Source organism: Chiloscyllium plagiosum, chromosome 27 (genome assembly GCF_004010195.1).
Source record: "Chiloscyllium plagiosum isolate BGI_BamShark_2017 chromosome 27, ASM401019v2, whole genome shotgun sequence".
NCBI lineage: Eukaryota > Metazoa > Chordata > Chondrichthyes > Orectolobiformes > Hemiscylliidae > Chiloscyllium > Chiloscyllium plagiosum.
The window spans coordinates 46,567,058-46,579,985 of NC_057736.1; the positions used below are offsets into that span (position 1 = coordinate 46,567,058).

Consider the following 12,928-nt stretch of genomic DNA (forward strand, 5'->3'; position numbering starts at 1 on the left):
GAATCTTGTAGATAGTACACACTGCTGCTACTGAGCAATGGTGGTGGAGGGACTGGATGTCTGTGGACGCAAGAAAGAGGTGAGATTGCCTCGCCTGCTCTCATTCAAATAACAATTTTCTCTCTTCAGACACCACAGTGTATTTCCTATGAGCATAATTAGAACATAAGAAATAGGAGCAGGAATAGGCCACCTGGCCCATCGAGTCTACTGTGCCATTCAGTAATCATGGCTGATCTTTTCATGGACTCAGCTCCATTTACCGACCCGCTCACCACAACTGTAATTCCTTTAGTGTTCAAAAATCTATCATTGCCTTAAAAGCATTCAATGAGGTGGCCTCAACTGCTTCACTGATCAGGAAATTCCACAGATTCACAACACTTTGGCTGAAAAAAATTCCTCCTCAACTTAGTCCTAAATCTGGTTTCTCCCTTATTTCCCTATCTACCCTGTCCAGACTGCTCATGATTTTGAAAGCTTCAATCAGAACTCCTCCTATTCTGATAACCATCGGAAACCTCTGCTTTGCCTGTAATGAGTTTGGGCCACGGCTGCTCACCATAAGACAAGTGAGAAAGGGTACAGAAAAGAATCTCGCACAAGTCTGTGATAGGGTACTGAGTTAAGCTACTGATCAATATCCATCCCCAAAACCAAGAGTATCTATTACCATATCTGTAATATTGTCCATCTATAACTGAGTTAGCATATCTTTTGCTTAAGCCTTCAAACTGAACAGACAAAACTGTCCAGCCCAGATCCTAACACAATGATTCATGCTCTTCTTTTTATTCTAATGAGAAGATTCACTCGGTTGAGTCCAGAATTGAGGGGATTGGCTTATGAAGAGTGATTGATTAGATGGGGACTATAGTCATTGGAATTTAGAAGAAAGTGGGGAGATCTTACAGAAACATATAAAATCATGAAGGAAATAGATAAGATAGAAGGTTATTTCCACTGGCAGGGGAGACTAAAACTAGAGGGCACAGCCACAAAATAAGAGGGAAACAGATTTAGGACTAGGTTGAAGAGGAATTTCTTCAAAGCTGAAAATGTGTTGCTGGAAAAGCGCAGCAGGTCAGGCAGCATCCAAGGAGCAGGAGAATCGACGTTTCGGGCATGAGCCCATCTTTAGGAATGAGGAGAGTATGGCTCATGTCTGAAACGTCGATTCTCCTGCTCCTTGGATGCTGTCTGACCTGCTGCGCTTTTCCAGCAACACATTTTCAGCTCTGATCTCCAGTCCTCACTTTCTCCTAGAGGAATTTCTTCAGCCAAAGTGTTGTGAATCTGTGGAATTTCCTGATCAGTGAAGCAGTTGAGGCCACCTCATTGAATGCTTTTAAGGCAACGATAGATTTTTGAACACTAAAGGAATTACAGTTGTGGTGAGTGGGTAGGTAAATGGAGCTGAGTCCATGAAAAGATCAGCCATGATTACTGAATGGCACAACAGACTCGATGGGCCAGGTGGCCTATTCCTGCTCTTATTTCTTATGTTCTAATTATGCTCATAGGAAATACACTGTGGTGTCTGGAGAGAGAAAATTGTTATTTGAATGAGAGCAGGCGAGGCACGGTGGCACAGGGGGCGGCACGGTGGCACAGTGGTTAGCACTGCTGCCTCACAGCACCAGAGACCCGGGTTCAATTCCCGCCTCAGGCGACTGACTGTGTGGAGTTTGCACATTCTCCCCGTGTCTGCGTGGGTTTCCTCCGGGTGCTCCGGTTTCCTCCCACAGTCCAAAAATGTGCAGGTTAGGTGAATTGGCCATGCTAAATTGCCCATAGTGTTAGGTGAAGGGATAAATGTAGGGGAATGGGTCTGGGTGCGTTGCGCTTCGGCGGGTCGTTGTGGACTTGTTGGGCCGAAGGGCCTGTTTCCACACTAAGTATTCTAATTCTACAACCTCTTTCTTCCATCCACAGACATCCAGTCCCTACACCACAATTGCTTAGTAGCAGCAGTGTGTACTATCTACAAGATTCACTGAAGAAACTTATTTCACATTTGCAGATGCTTGGGGGATAGGGACCTGTCCACTCACCACACATACTATATGTCCCTTCGGAAAACCAGAAGTCTTGGATCAAAATAAATCAATTGCATTCATAAGACACATCTCAAAAGGCAGATTTAAAAACAAAAACTCCTTTTTGTAAGTTGTTGTTCACAGTGAGGATCAAAGTACATATCAGAAAACATTAAGTAACTCCGAGATACGGGGGCCCTGGGAGGCAAAAAACAGGCGCAGCATTATGCTATTTGGTCCTTCCAGTCTGCACTGCCATTCATTAAGGTCCTGGCTGATTTAATTGTGTCGTGCATCCACTTCCCTGCCTGCCCCCAAAATAGTCCTCAACTCTTTTGTAGATCAAAAATCTGTCTATTTATTCAATCAACCTGCCTTATCTGCTCATTGCAAAAGAGAAATTTCTTCCTATTTATGTCTTAAATTCAGATTATTTCAAAATTATGCCCTCTTGTTCTAGATTCTCTGAGAAAACCTCCTCCTAGCATCTACTCTACTAATCCTTTCAGAATATTATAAACTTCAGTAAAATAATCTCTCATCCATCTTTAAAGAGTTTAAGCCCAACTTGCTCAATCATACCTCACAATTCAACCATCTTTATTCCAGGAGTAAGTCTGGTGAACCTTGTCTGAATTTCCTCCAGTATTAGTTTTTAAAATAGTTAAATATAGTGATCAAATTGCACACAGTACTCCAGATGCCATTTCAACAATGCTCTACAGAGTTCAACAAGAATTCCTTATTTTTATACTCCATCCCCTTGCCATAAAGCCCAACATTCTGTTAATCTTCCTAATTTCTGACCGTAATGCTAAGTTTTAGTACTTCATTCACACAGAGTATAGGGGTTGGGATGTTATGTTGTGGCTGTGCAGGACACTGGTGAGGTTAGTTTAAGAATACTGGTTGCCCTTATTTAGGCAGGATATTGTTAAACATGAGAGGGTGCAGAGGTGATTTATAAGGACATTGACAGGACTGGAAGATTTGAGCTATAGGGAGAGGCTGAATAGGCTCAGGCCTTTTTTTCCCTAGAGCATCAGAGGCTGAAGGGTGACCTTATAGAGATTTATAAAATCATAAGCAGCATGGATAGGGTAAATAGCCAAGATCTTTTTCCCAGGGTGCATCAGTCCAAAACTTGGTTTAAGGTGAGAGGGGAAAGATTTAACAGGGACCTGAGGGGTAACCTTTCCACGCAAAGGGCAGTGCATATATGGAATAAACTGCCAGAGGAAATGGTGGAGATGAATACAATTACAACATTTAAAAGGCATCTAGATTCATACAGAGGAACCTCGATTATCCGAACGAGATGGGTGGGCACTATTTCGCTCGAATAATTGATTATTCAATTAATTGATTCAATGCCTCTCCTCTGGGGCTTGATGTTTTTGGAAGTTTGCTTTTTCCTCACTCTAGGTGCCTTGTTCCTTCTCTGGTTTGTTTCTGAGCAGACACACACGTGTGTAAGGGACCTGCAGCATTGTTGAAGCCTCCCGCGCCCCCCCACCCCAAATCAGTTCAATCGGATGTTCGCTCCCCGTTCGAGAGACTAGGAAGCAGTACACTGCGAACGAGTCCCCAACTCCTATCCACCCCTCTCCACACCCCAACCTCACCCAACTTCCGATTCCCCCAACCCCGACCCCTGTCTGACCCACAACCCGCGCCACCCAGTCTGCCCCGCCTGCCCCTGCCCCCCACCCACATTCCACTCCCCCCTCCACTTTGCCCCGTCCTCCAGGGCAGCCGGACCAGACAGCAAGACTGCTTTGGGGGAGGGGGGCGGTGATACTCCAAATAGCGCACGCGCAAACACACACATCTTTTAAATACAACTTGTTCACAAATTCCACCTTTGCCATGTACAGGACAATGTTGGAGAGATTATCTGGGGGGGTGGAGGGTGTGCGGTTTAAGGTACACCCCTGTGCAGAACTCCAGGGAAAGTGTGAGGGGAAAGAGGGAGGGCAGTCAGTCAGTCATTTGGAGATGGTGCGTGGGCTCCCATGGGTGTCCAGGACTGTTCTCAGCAGCATTTTAGTAAGCCAAATTCGTTTTTATATCATTGTAAACAAAAGGCATGATCAGTGTTGGAAACACCTCTTTGATGTAATGTTTCTATCGGGACCGCGAGGTCTCCTTTGGATAATCCGAAATTCAGATAATTGAGATTCAGATAATCGAAGTTCTGCTGTAGATGAATCAGCCGGGTTTACAGGGATATAGGCCAAATGCTAGCAAATGAGGTCAAACTGGGATGTCTGGTCATTGCGGACTTGTTGGATCGAAGGGTCTGGTTCCATGCTGTACAACTCTGACACCCAAATCCCTCTGTGCTGCACTGTCCTACAGTGTCTGTGAACTTGTGCCTATGGGACATAACTCCTTGCACTGATTCAATCCTGGAATGAGCTTTGGAAAAGATACTGATCCATTTGTGGCCGCTTGAAGTTAGCAGGGAGGTGAGCTTCGTATAATATCTTGGCCTTCGAGTTTCCCATCTCTCGAATGCACTGTTGCAGACAAAAATACAAGAATCTAGTTATTGGAACATCACATCAGTTGTAACAACAACACAAAACTACCCACAGGGCATTAGTGAAATCAAACAATAACAAATTGCTGGAGAAACTCAGGTCTGGCAGCATCTGAGGAGAGAAAGCATAGCTCATATTTTGAGTGCAGTGATACTTCTCTAGAACTGAAATCAACCATTTATCAAATGTATTTTAAAAAAATACACGAATGCACGTTTCCAAATCTCTTCCTATTCCATTGTAAACAGATCAATCAGCAGACAGATTAATAAAAGCTTCCTCAAACATAAAACAGAGTGAATGCTGTGCTATTCCCAGCAATAAGCCGAGCAATGCACCCTTCCCTGCAGCAGGGTCAGCAAGCACCTGAACGATTCCAGTGCATTTTCCCACTGTACTCGATAGGTTTCCTTACATTTTTGTAAACACCAGTTTTTGCCAGTTTCCTGCAGTGAATGATCATACCACACACATTACTCCAGCTGTGGAGAGCTCAGGCTGGTTGTACAACACCTTTAATCTTGAACTCTTACTATTCCATTTAAATGCAAGATAAACAACACATTCAGGCTTAATGGAATTCAGACTGATAAAGTGAACCATATGACACATCAAACATGCTCACTGTCAGTGTTTCTGAGCTGCATTGGTGTTTTTATTTGGTGCGGTAGCTGGATGAAATAGTTTGGGGGGTTGCGTGTGGTCAGAGAAAGAGAGCAAAATGGTTATTTCATGTGTTCAGTTGTTAGTGATAACTTCATCACTTTCACAATTTCAACAAAACAGAGGGGTCAGTTTGTTTCAGATTACAAATTGTCGCAAGATTTCAGCTCTCACTTACTATTCAAATAACTAAGTGATATAGAAGAGCAGCACAATTTCAATGATCAAATCAATTGGCTCAGTGATGTTGGTATTGGGAGAGCTTTCCTCTTTTTCAATTTCATAGGATCGTTTTCAGTCTGAACAAAGCCTTGTCAAAGAAACAGCAGCCACGATAGCACACCATGCCAACATAGAACTCAAAACCCAGTCTGGACTGCAGCTTGAACCCAACTTTCCAAATCAGACTCTGTGAGATTACTGAGTGAAACTCATTTTAGTATCACACCTGCTGCCTTCACTACACCCAATAGATTGTAGGCATCCAACACTGCCTCCCCTCACCCCTTCAAATGCCACACACCTCTCCCTAAACTGTCCTCTCAGCCCATGCAGCTCCCTGCCCTGAGCAAAGTGTGCAGTACCTGTATCTGTTCTGGTGTCCACTGATCCAGATTGACTGATTTCACTTTGGAGATATGAACTCCAAGCTTTCTGTGAATACCTGCACAGCGAATGCACACAAACACTCCCAGGTTCCATGAAGCCCATCTTGGTCCTATAGAAAGGATAAGTCAAAGTTAGAACCAAAAACAGGTTTGAATGAGGTTTGGAGAAGAAGTTACTCCAACATAAAAACAGAAAAGATTGGAAATACATCTGTGAAACAAATTTTCAAGGTACTTTTCCTAATTGGGCAAAGATCAACATACAATGCATTTAATAAAAATTCCCAGGAAGTGAAGGAGGAACAAAAGCAGGAAACGTTGTATAACAAACTAGATAATAGTGCAAAAAATAAAAGAATGAAAGTAGGTTCAACAATGAGACAGAACATGGGTTTAGAGATGACATGAATGGCAATGACAGGTTTAATAATATCTCAAGTTCAAAAAAAAGAATGCATTGATGGTAATTTTAATCATGTGAAATCCATGCTGTTTCTATGAATCTATGACTGCTCATAGTGAATTCCACAATATCAAATCAATGCAACAATCACAAACATCAAACCAAGTAAATGGTAATACAGTTCTTCTCTGCACCTATTGCACAGAGGGCAAGGGAATGGATCCAAAGATCAATTTAAGTTTACAGCTGAATACTAGCCTGAATAGGATGCTGCTGCTATTTTAGGCCACAAGACCAGGAGTTGGCTGTTTGGCCTCTTTGACTCTGCTGTGCCGTTCAGTAAGATCATAGCTGATCCGAAATTCATTACATCCACTTTACCGTCCTTCCTCTATAACCCTTCATTCTCCTACTGATCAACACTCTACCTCATCCTTAAAAATACACAAGGGCCTTACCTACACAGCTCTCTGCAGCAAGGAGGTTCAAAGATTCTCAACCTTCAGAGAAGTAATTCCCCATCGCAGTCTTAAATCGGCACCCCTTTGTTCTGAGGCTTTGCCCTCAGGCACTAGACTCTCCCAAGAGGGGAAACGTCCTCTCGGTATTTACACTGTCAAGTCCCTAAAGAAACCTGTATGTTTCAATAAGATCACCTCTCTGTCTTCGAAACTCCAGTGAATAGAGTCCCAACCTGTTTAGCCTTTGCTTGTAAGACAATCCTTCCATACAAGGCATCATCCCAGTGAACCTTCTCTGAGCTGCCTCCAATGAAATGATATCTTTCCCTAAATAAGGGGACCTAAATTGCTCTCAGCACTCTAGGATGTGGTCTCACCAGCATCTCATACAGTTGCAGCAAAACTTCCCTAATCTTATACTCCAACCGCCTTGAAATAAGGGCCAACATTCCATTAGCCTTCCTGATTACCAGCAGCATCTGTGCTACTTTCCTGTGTTTCATGCACAAGTACCCCCATGTGCCTGTGTTGCAGTTTTTCTGTGCATAAATAACATTCTGTTCTATTGTTCTCCCTTCCAAAATGAACATTGCTGTTTTCCCCCACACTACACTCCATTTGTAACTTGTTGCCCACTTATTTAACCTATCGATATCTCTTTGTAAGCTGTGTATATCCCTCTCAACTTACCTTTCCACCTAAATTTGTCTCATCTGCAAATTTGGCTACAGTACTTTCCCTTTCTTCCTCCAAGTCAATAATGTAAACAATTCTAGTCCCAGCATTGATTCCTGTGGAACCCCACTTGTCACAGGTCACCAAAGATGAAGGATCCCTTATCCTCACTTGCGGTTTCCTACCCCTGAGCTAAGTTTCTATTCATGTGAAGTTCCTAACTCCAACAGCATGGGTTCTTATCACTTCACCTTTTGGGAGGTATCTTGTAGAACACTTTCTGAAAGTCCAAATACAACACATATATCCTCCCTCTATCTACTGGTTGAGACTTCTGAGAAAATCCTAGTAAATTAGACAGACATAAAGCCATACTGACTTGGCTCGATTATTCAGGCATGTGTGCAGTCGCAACACCACATCCGAGCAGCAAAATACTGCATTCATTTAAATATATGCAAAGCTGGTACATTGATGCACAAGATACACTCAACATCAGCCATTTTCAATTCCCAGGGATGGGCTTTCCCAAGTCTCCTCTTCATTCCTGTGGTTGGTGTAGTCTGAAAAGGTCCAATTTTGATGAGCTTCCCCATAAAACATTATGGTTCCTTTCAGTAAAAGGTCAGCTCTCATTTGAAATTGCCACTCTACTAATCAGTTGCCCTCAGAAATTGAAACTGACCAGCCCATATTACCATATTTAGCTTCCCGTAATATTCCACGAAGGCAGGAAGATTTGGCGCCATGACTGCTACCATTCTGCATACGTGTGTTATTTTATCTTTGCTGAGAAATAGCGCTATTTCTAAACAGAACAACTGATAACTTATATAGTTCCATTCACAGAATGGAACATGCCAAGCTGCTGCCAACATTACAGAACAAAAAGCTGCCACAGAAAGGAACCACATTGGGTCAGCTGAGCACAGGCATGATCAAGGACCTCAGTCTGGAGCAGGGTGAAGCCATCTGTCTGCTTTTCCTAGTTCACAACAGGGGAGCATTTGACAAACAGTTTTGTCATAAATTACACAAAGAAACAGGAAGATTACAATTCACTGTTTATCTATAAGTAAAACAATGCTTTAGCAGTTTCTGGAGGAGAGAATTTAGAACATAATCTAAGCAACACAAAGTGAGAAGCCAGAAATTCAGTCAGATGCACAATTGCAGTACTGTAGCAGATAGGACAAAACTATCATTGTATAACACCAGAGTATATACTGGCAGGAAAGAGTTCATCACTAAGTTTTGGAATGTACAATGTGTTGGGACTAGTCTGTCAATTGTATAACATTGTGGTGCAGTACCAGAGGGGATGGATCTGAGGTGTATAACAGCAGGGCACAGAGCCAGTGGGTCGAGTTCTGTCCCTTTGAAAACTGGGGTACATGGCAGGTTAATGACATGACAGTCTGTTACTATCTGACAGTGCACTATGGTACCTGTAAATCAGATCGGTCACTATATAACACTGGAATACAATACTGGTAAAGACATGTCTGTCACTGTGTAACAATGGACTATAATACTGCTGGGAACTGTTCTGTCATTATAAACACTGGGGTACGCTACAAGTGGAGATAGTTCGATCATTTGACAACATTGGCTTACAGTGCTGGTAAGGGCTGATCTATTAGTGTCTAACTTTGGAGTCTAACTTTGCTGTTGGGATATATTGATCATTTGTAATACTGGAATGAGGTACTGGAGAAGTCTGATATGTCACTGTGTAACATCAGGGATACAGCACTAGCAGGGACAAGTCTGCCATTGTGTAATACCAGGGTACAATACGGGTGAAAACAGATCTACTACTGGATATGATTGGGTACAATACTTGCGAGGACCACAAAATCCAAAATATAAATATAGTCGTGAAGTTTATTGATCTGAGGGGAAAAGATTTAAAAGGACCTGAGGGGCATTTATTTCTAGAGAGGGTGGGGCGCATATGCAGTGAGCTGCCAGAAGAAGGGGTCGAGGTGGTAACAATGACAACATTTAAAAGACATTTGGACACATACATGGATAGGAAAGGTTTAGAGGGGTAAGAGCAATATTCAAACAAATGGGACTAGTTTGCTTTAGGAAATATGGTTGGCATGGATGAGTAGGGGCAAGGGCCTGTTTCCATGCTTTATGACTATAATAATAGGCTTGTCACTGTATATATGTATTGATGGAAACAGGTCTGTCACTGTATAACATTGTCACATCTTGTTTTAGACCAGCTGTTGATGCAAATTATGTTTTAGCTATTGACCTTGTTGAGACTTGCCACACATAAAATGTAGGCCATTCAGCCCATTGTGACTACTCCAACAGAGAGATCATGGCTGATTTGATAATCCTCGAAATAAAACAATGAACTGAATATTGAAGATTTGAAACAAAAAAATAACAAATTGCTGGAGAATCTCAGCACATCTGGCAGCATGTATGCAGAGAAAATAAAGTTAACAGTTTAAGTCCAGTGACCCTTTGATACAAATACCTCCTTTTCTTAGGTGCTTCTTGTTCTGGAGGAGGGTCACTGGATTCCAAATGTTAACTGCTTTCTCTGCACAGATGCTGCCAGACATACTGAATTTCTCCAGCACTGTATGTTTCTGATACATCTTGACAATCAATATCTCCACTTTCTTGCCTTTGCCATATAACCCTTGACTGCCGTACTGATTAAAAACCTGTCCATTTCAGCCACAAATATATTTAATGACCGGTTGCTCTCTGTAGCAAAGATTCCCACAGATTTACTACCCTCAGAGAAGAAATTCCTCCTCATCGGTCATAAACATACAACTTCCTATCCTGAGATTATGCCCTCTGGTCCTAGACTCTCCCAGAAGGGCAAACAACCTTCCCACATCTCCCCTATCAAACCTCTTTGGAATCTTTTATGTTTTAATACGGTCTCATTCAGGGATCAAACTTGCATACGACTAGCACAATTATCGTTTTCTCACAGGATGCCCTGAACAATATGGCCAAGTAGTGAACAAAGCAATTGCTCAGACATACTGCCTGACTCATGCTGACTCTGTAGTACAGGAAGCAGTACTTCATTTTATCAGAGGCGACTCCCAACCTGTGTGCAAGGGAGATTCTGATGAGAACCACAGAAAATGCTCGCAAATATCGATTACAGCAAGAAAACTTTTCATGCGCAAAATTCAACAATAGGAAACGGCTCTCATTCTGAGGAGAGCAAGCGTGAGATACAGATCGAGAAACTGTCACGACCCTGCAGAGTAGTTAGTGCGATGTCAGGACTGGCTGACAGCAGTACTATAACAAGCAGTTACTGTCAGGAAGAGATTACTAAGAGCACATTGCTTTAGACGATGTACTGATGACATTTGGATTTTCACTCAACAATGGTGACTTGAAAGGACACATGGAATTAAACTGCAACAGGGAGGCAGAGGGTTTTGTCCTTATTGGGAGAAAAATCTTCATTGCTTTAACTTAGGCGAGTCAGAAATCCTCTAGAATATAGTCTCATGGGTTGGTAGAGAAAACAGTGCTCTTTAGGGGTGTTCAGGATGGCACAGTGGCTCAGTGGTCAGCACTACTGCCTCACGGTACCAGAGAGCCAGATTTGATTCCACCCTCAGGCAACTGTCTGCATGAAGTTTCCACATTCAGTGTGGATTTCCTCCAGGTACTCCAGTTTCCTCCCTTGGTTCACAGATGTACAATATGGGTTGATTTAGCCATACTGAAATTGTCTGTAGTAACAGGGACGTGCAGACTAGGTGGATCAGCCATGGGAAATGCAGGGGGTTGGTTATTGGTCAGAATGGACTCGATCGGCCGAACAGTCTGTTTCCATATTGTAGGAATTTTATGATTCTTTAGGGAATGCACAGGCTTCTGAATGGATACGAGCTTGCTTTCTTAGTGATTTTTACATCACTCTGAGCCAATTCATTCTATCTGGCTATTGAAAATTCTTTGGGTGCGTGTGTGACGGGGTGGGGGCACAGGATAGAGTTAGAAATTTTGAGTGGCAGGCAGTAGTATTGTGTATGGGTGCTGCGTTTTGCATAAGTAGGTAGTTAGATATGTGACGGAAGGGTCACTGGACACAAAACATTAACACTGCTTTCTCACCACAGATGTTCTTGACCTGCTGAATTTCTCCAGCTATTTCTGTATTAGTTCCACTTCCTCAATCTTAGTTTCAGTTCAGATATCTTCCTCCTGCCGAGCTTTAAAAAAACCCAATGATTTGCATAACTGCACTGAACCAAGACTTGAAAGCTCAGTCGCTCCAGTTTGTAATAGCCAATTGTTATATACACCAATATAAAATCCGTGAAGGAGGACATTCACACCCCAACTCCGTAAACTGCAAAACTGTGGTGCCAACTCACCACCCTCTGAATGGAACAATGGAAGAAAATCCACCTTAAAATCGTTCCTACAAAGTTCTGTAGATAGGCCCCTGGACCTTAAACGTGATCTCTCAACAGATGGTGCGGACCTGCTGAGTATTTCAGCACATACTGCTTCTAATCCACATTTCAAGAACCATCAGTTTTTATCTTTTGTTTCAGATTGTCCAAAGTTCATCCTGGTTCCATAACAGCTACCCAGTCCTTCCACCAAATCAGTGCTGGTGTCTTTTTCACACTCTATATCAACCAATAGTAACAACATGTATTTTAGTTTCATCTTCATGCACTTAAACTAGCTCATTTTCTAGGCTCATTATTGTAATTTTGCCACGTGGTACCAAGTTCCACATTCGTTCAATGTAAACAAGATGAATACGTTACCTTTATATTCTCTGGACATACTGGTGACTATTTCATATTTGTAACTGGACTGCCCAAAATCAAAAACTACCTTCACTGTTTTAAAGAACATATATTCAGCCCATTGAGTATAAGTTTATGTTAGTGGCTGCTTTGGCTTGAGTGGTATTTAGCTACAGGTGTTATTGGAGCTACACCCATCCAGGCAAGTGGGAAGTACAGAGGAACCTCGATTATCTGGCATTCAATTATCTGAACAAGATTGCAAGGTCCCGATGCCAGCCTAAACTGTGTTATCCGGCATTCAATTATCCGAACATTTAATTACCGAATAAAATACCCCTCGCCTGTGTTGTTCGGATAATCGAGGTTCTTCTGTATTCATTTGCTCCTGATTTGTGCCTTTGGAGAAACTGAAGGTGAATTATTTCAAACTTAATCTGTATTGAATATTGATTGCTTTAAAGTTTTTCCTTAAACAATTCAGCAGTCAGCAAGAACACAGAAATTCAGTCCCTTTTGGACTGAAGGAAATCTGGCCTTCCGATTTTTAAGCTTGTCTTTAAAATAATCAATCAGCAGTGTGTACCACATACAAAATGCCTTGCAGAAACTTGCCAAAACCTCTTCAAGAGCATCTTCCAACCAATGACATCTATTATCTGGAAGGAAAAGGGTAACAGATTCATGGTAACACCACTGCCTGCAAGATCCCCTCCAAGCCATTCACCATCCTGACTTGGAAATATTTCCGCATTCCTTCG

At 42.4% G+C, this 12,928-nt stretch overlaps 1 protein-coding gene across 2 annotated transcripts in view; it reads right to left on the bottom strand.

The window, feature by feature from the left end:
* The window catches only part of LOC122563757 (stromal membrane-associated protein 2-like), a 60,168-nt gene that overhangs the window by 31,496 nt on the left and 15,744 nt on the right, over positions 1 to 12,928 (bottom strand). For both annotated transcript variants that reach the window (XM_043717956.1, XM_043717955.1), the window contains exons 2-3: positions 5,833 to 5,966; positions 4,476 to 4,561 (exon numbers count right to left, since the gene is read on the bottom strand). In XM_043717956.1, coding sequence (XP_043573891.1) covers positions 4,476 to 4,561; positions 5,833 to 5,966 — 220 coding nt within the window. The remainder of the gene's footprint in view (positions 1 to 4,475; positions 4,562 to 5,832; positions 5,967 to 12,928) is intronic.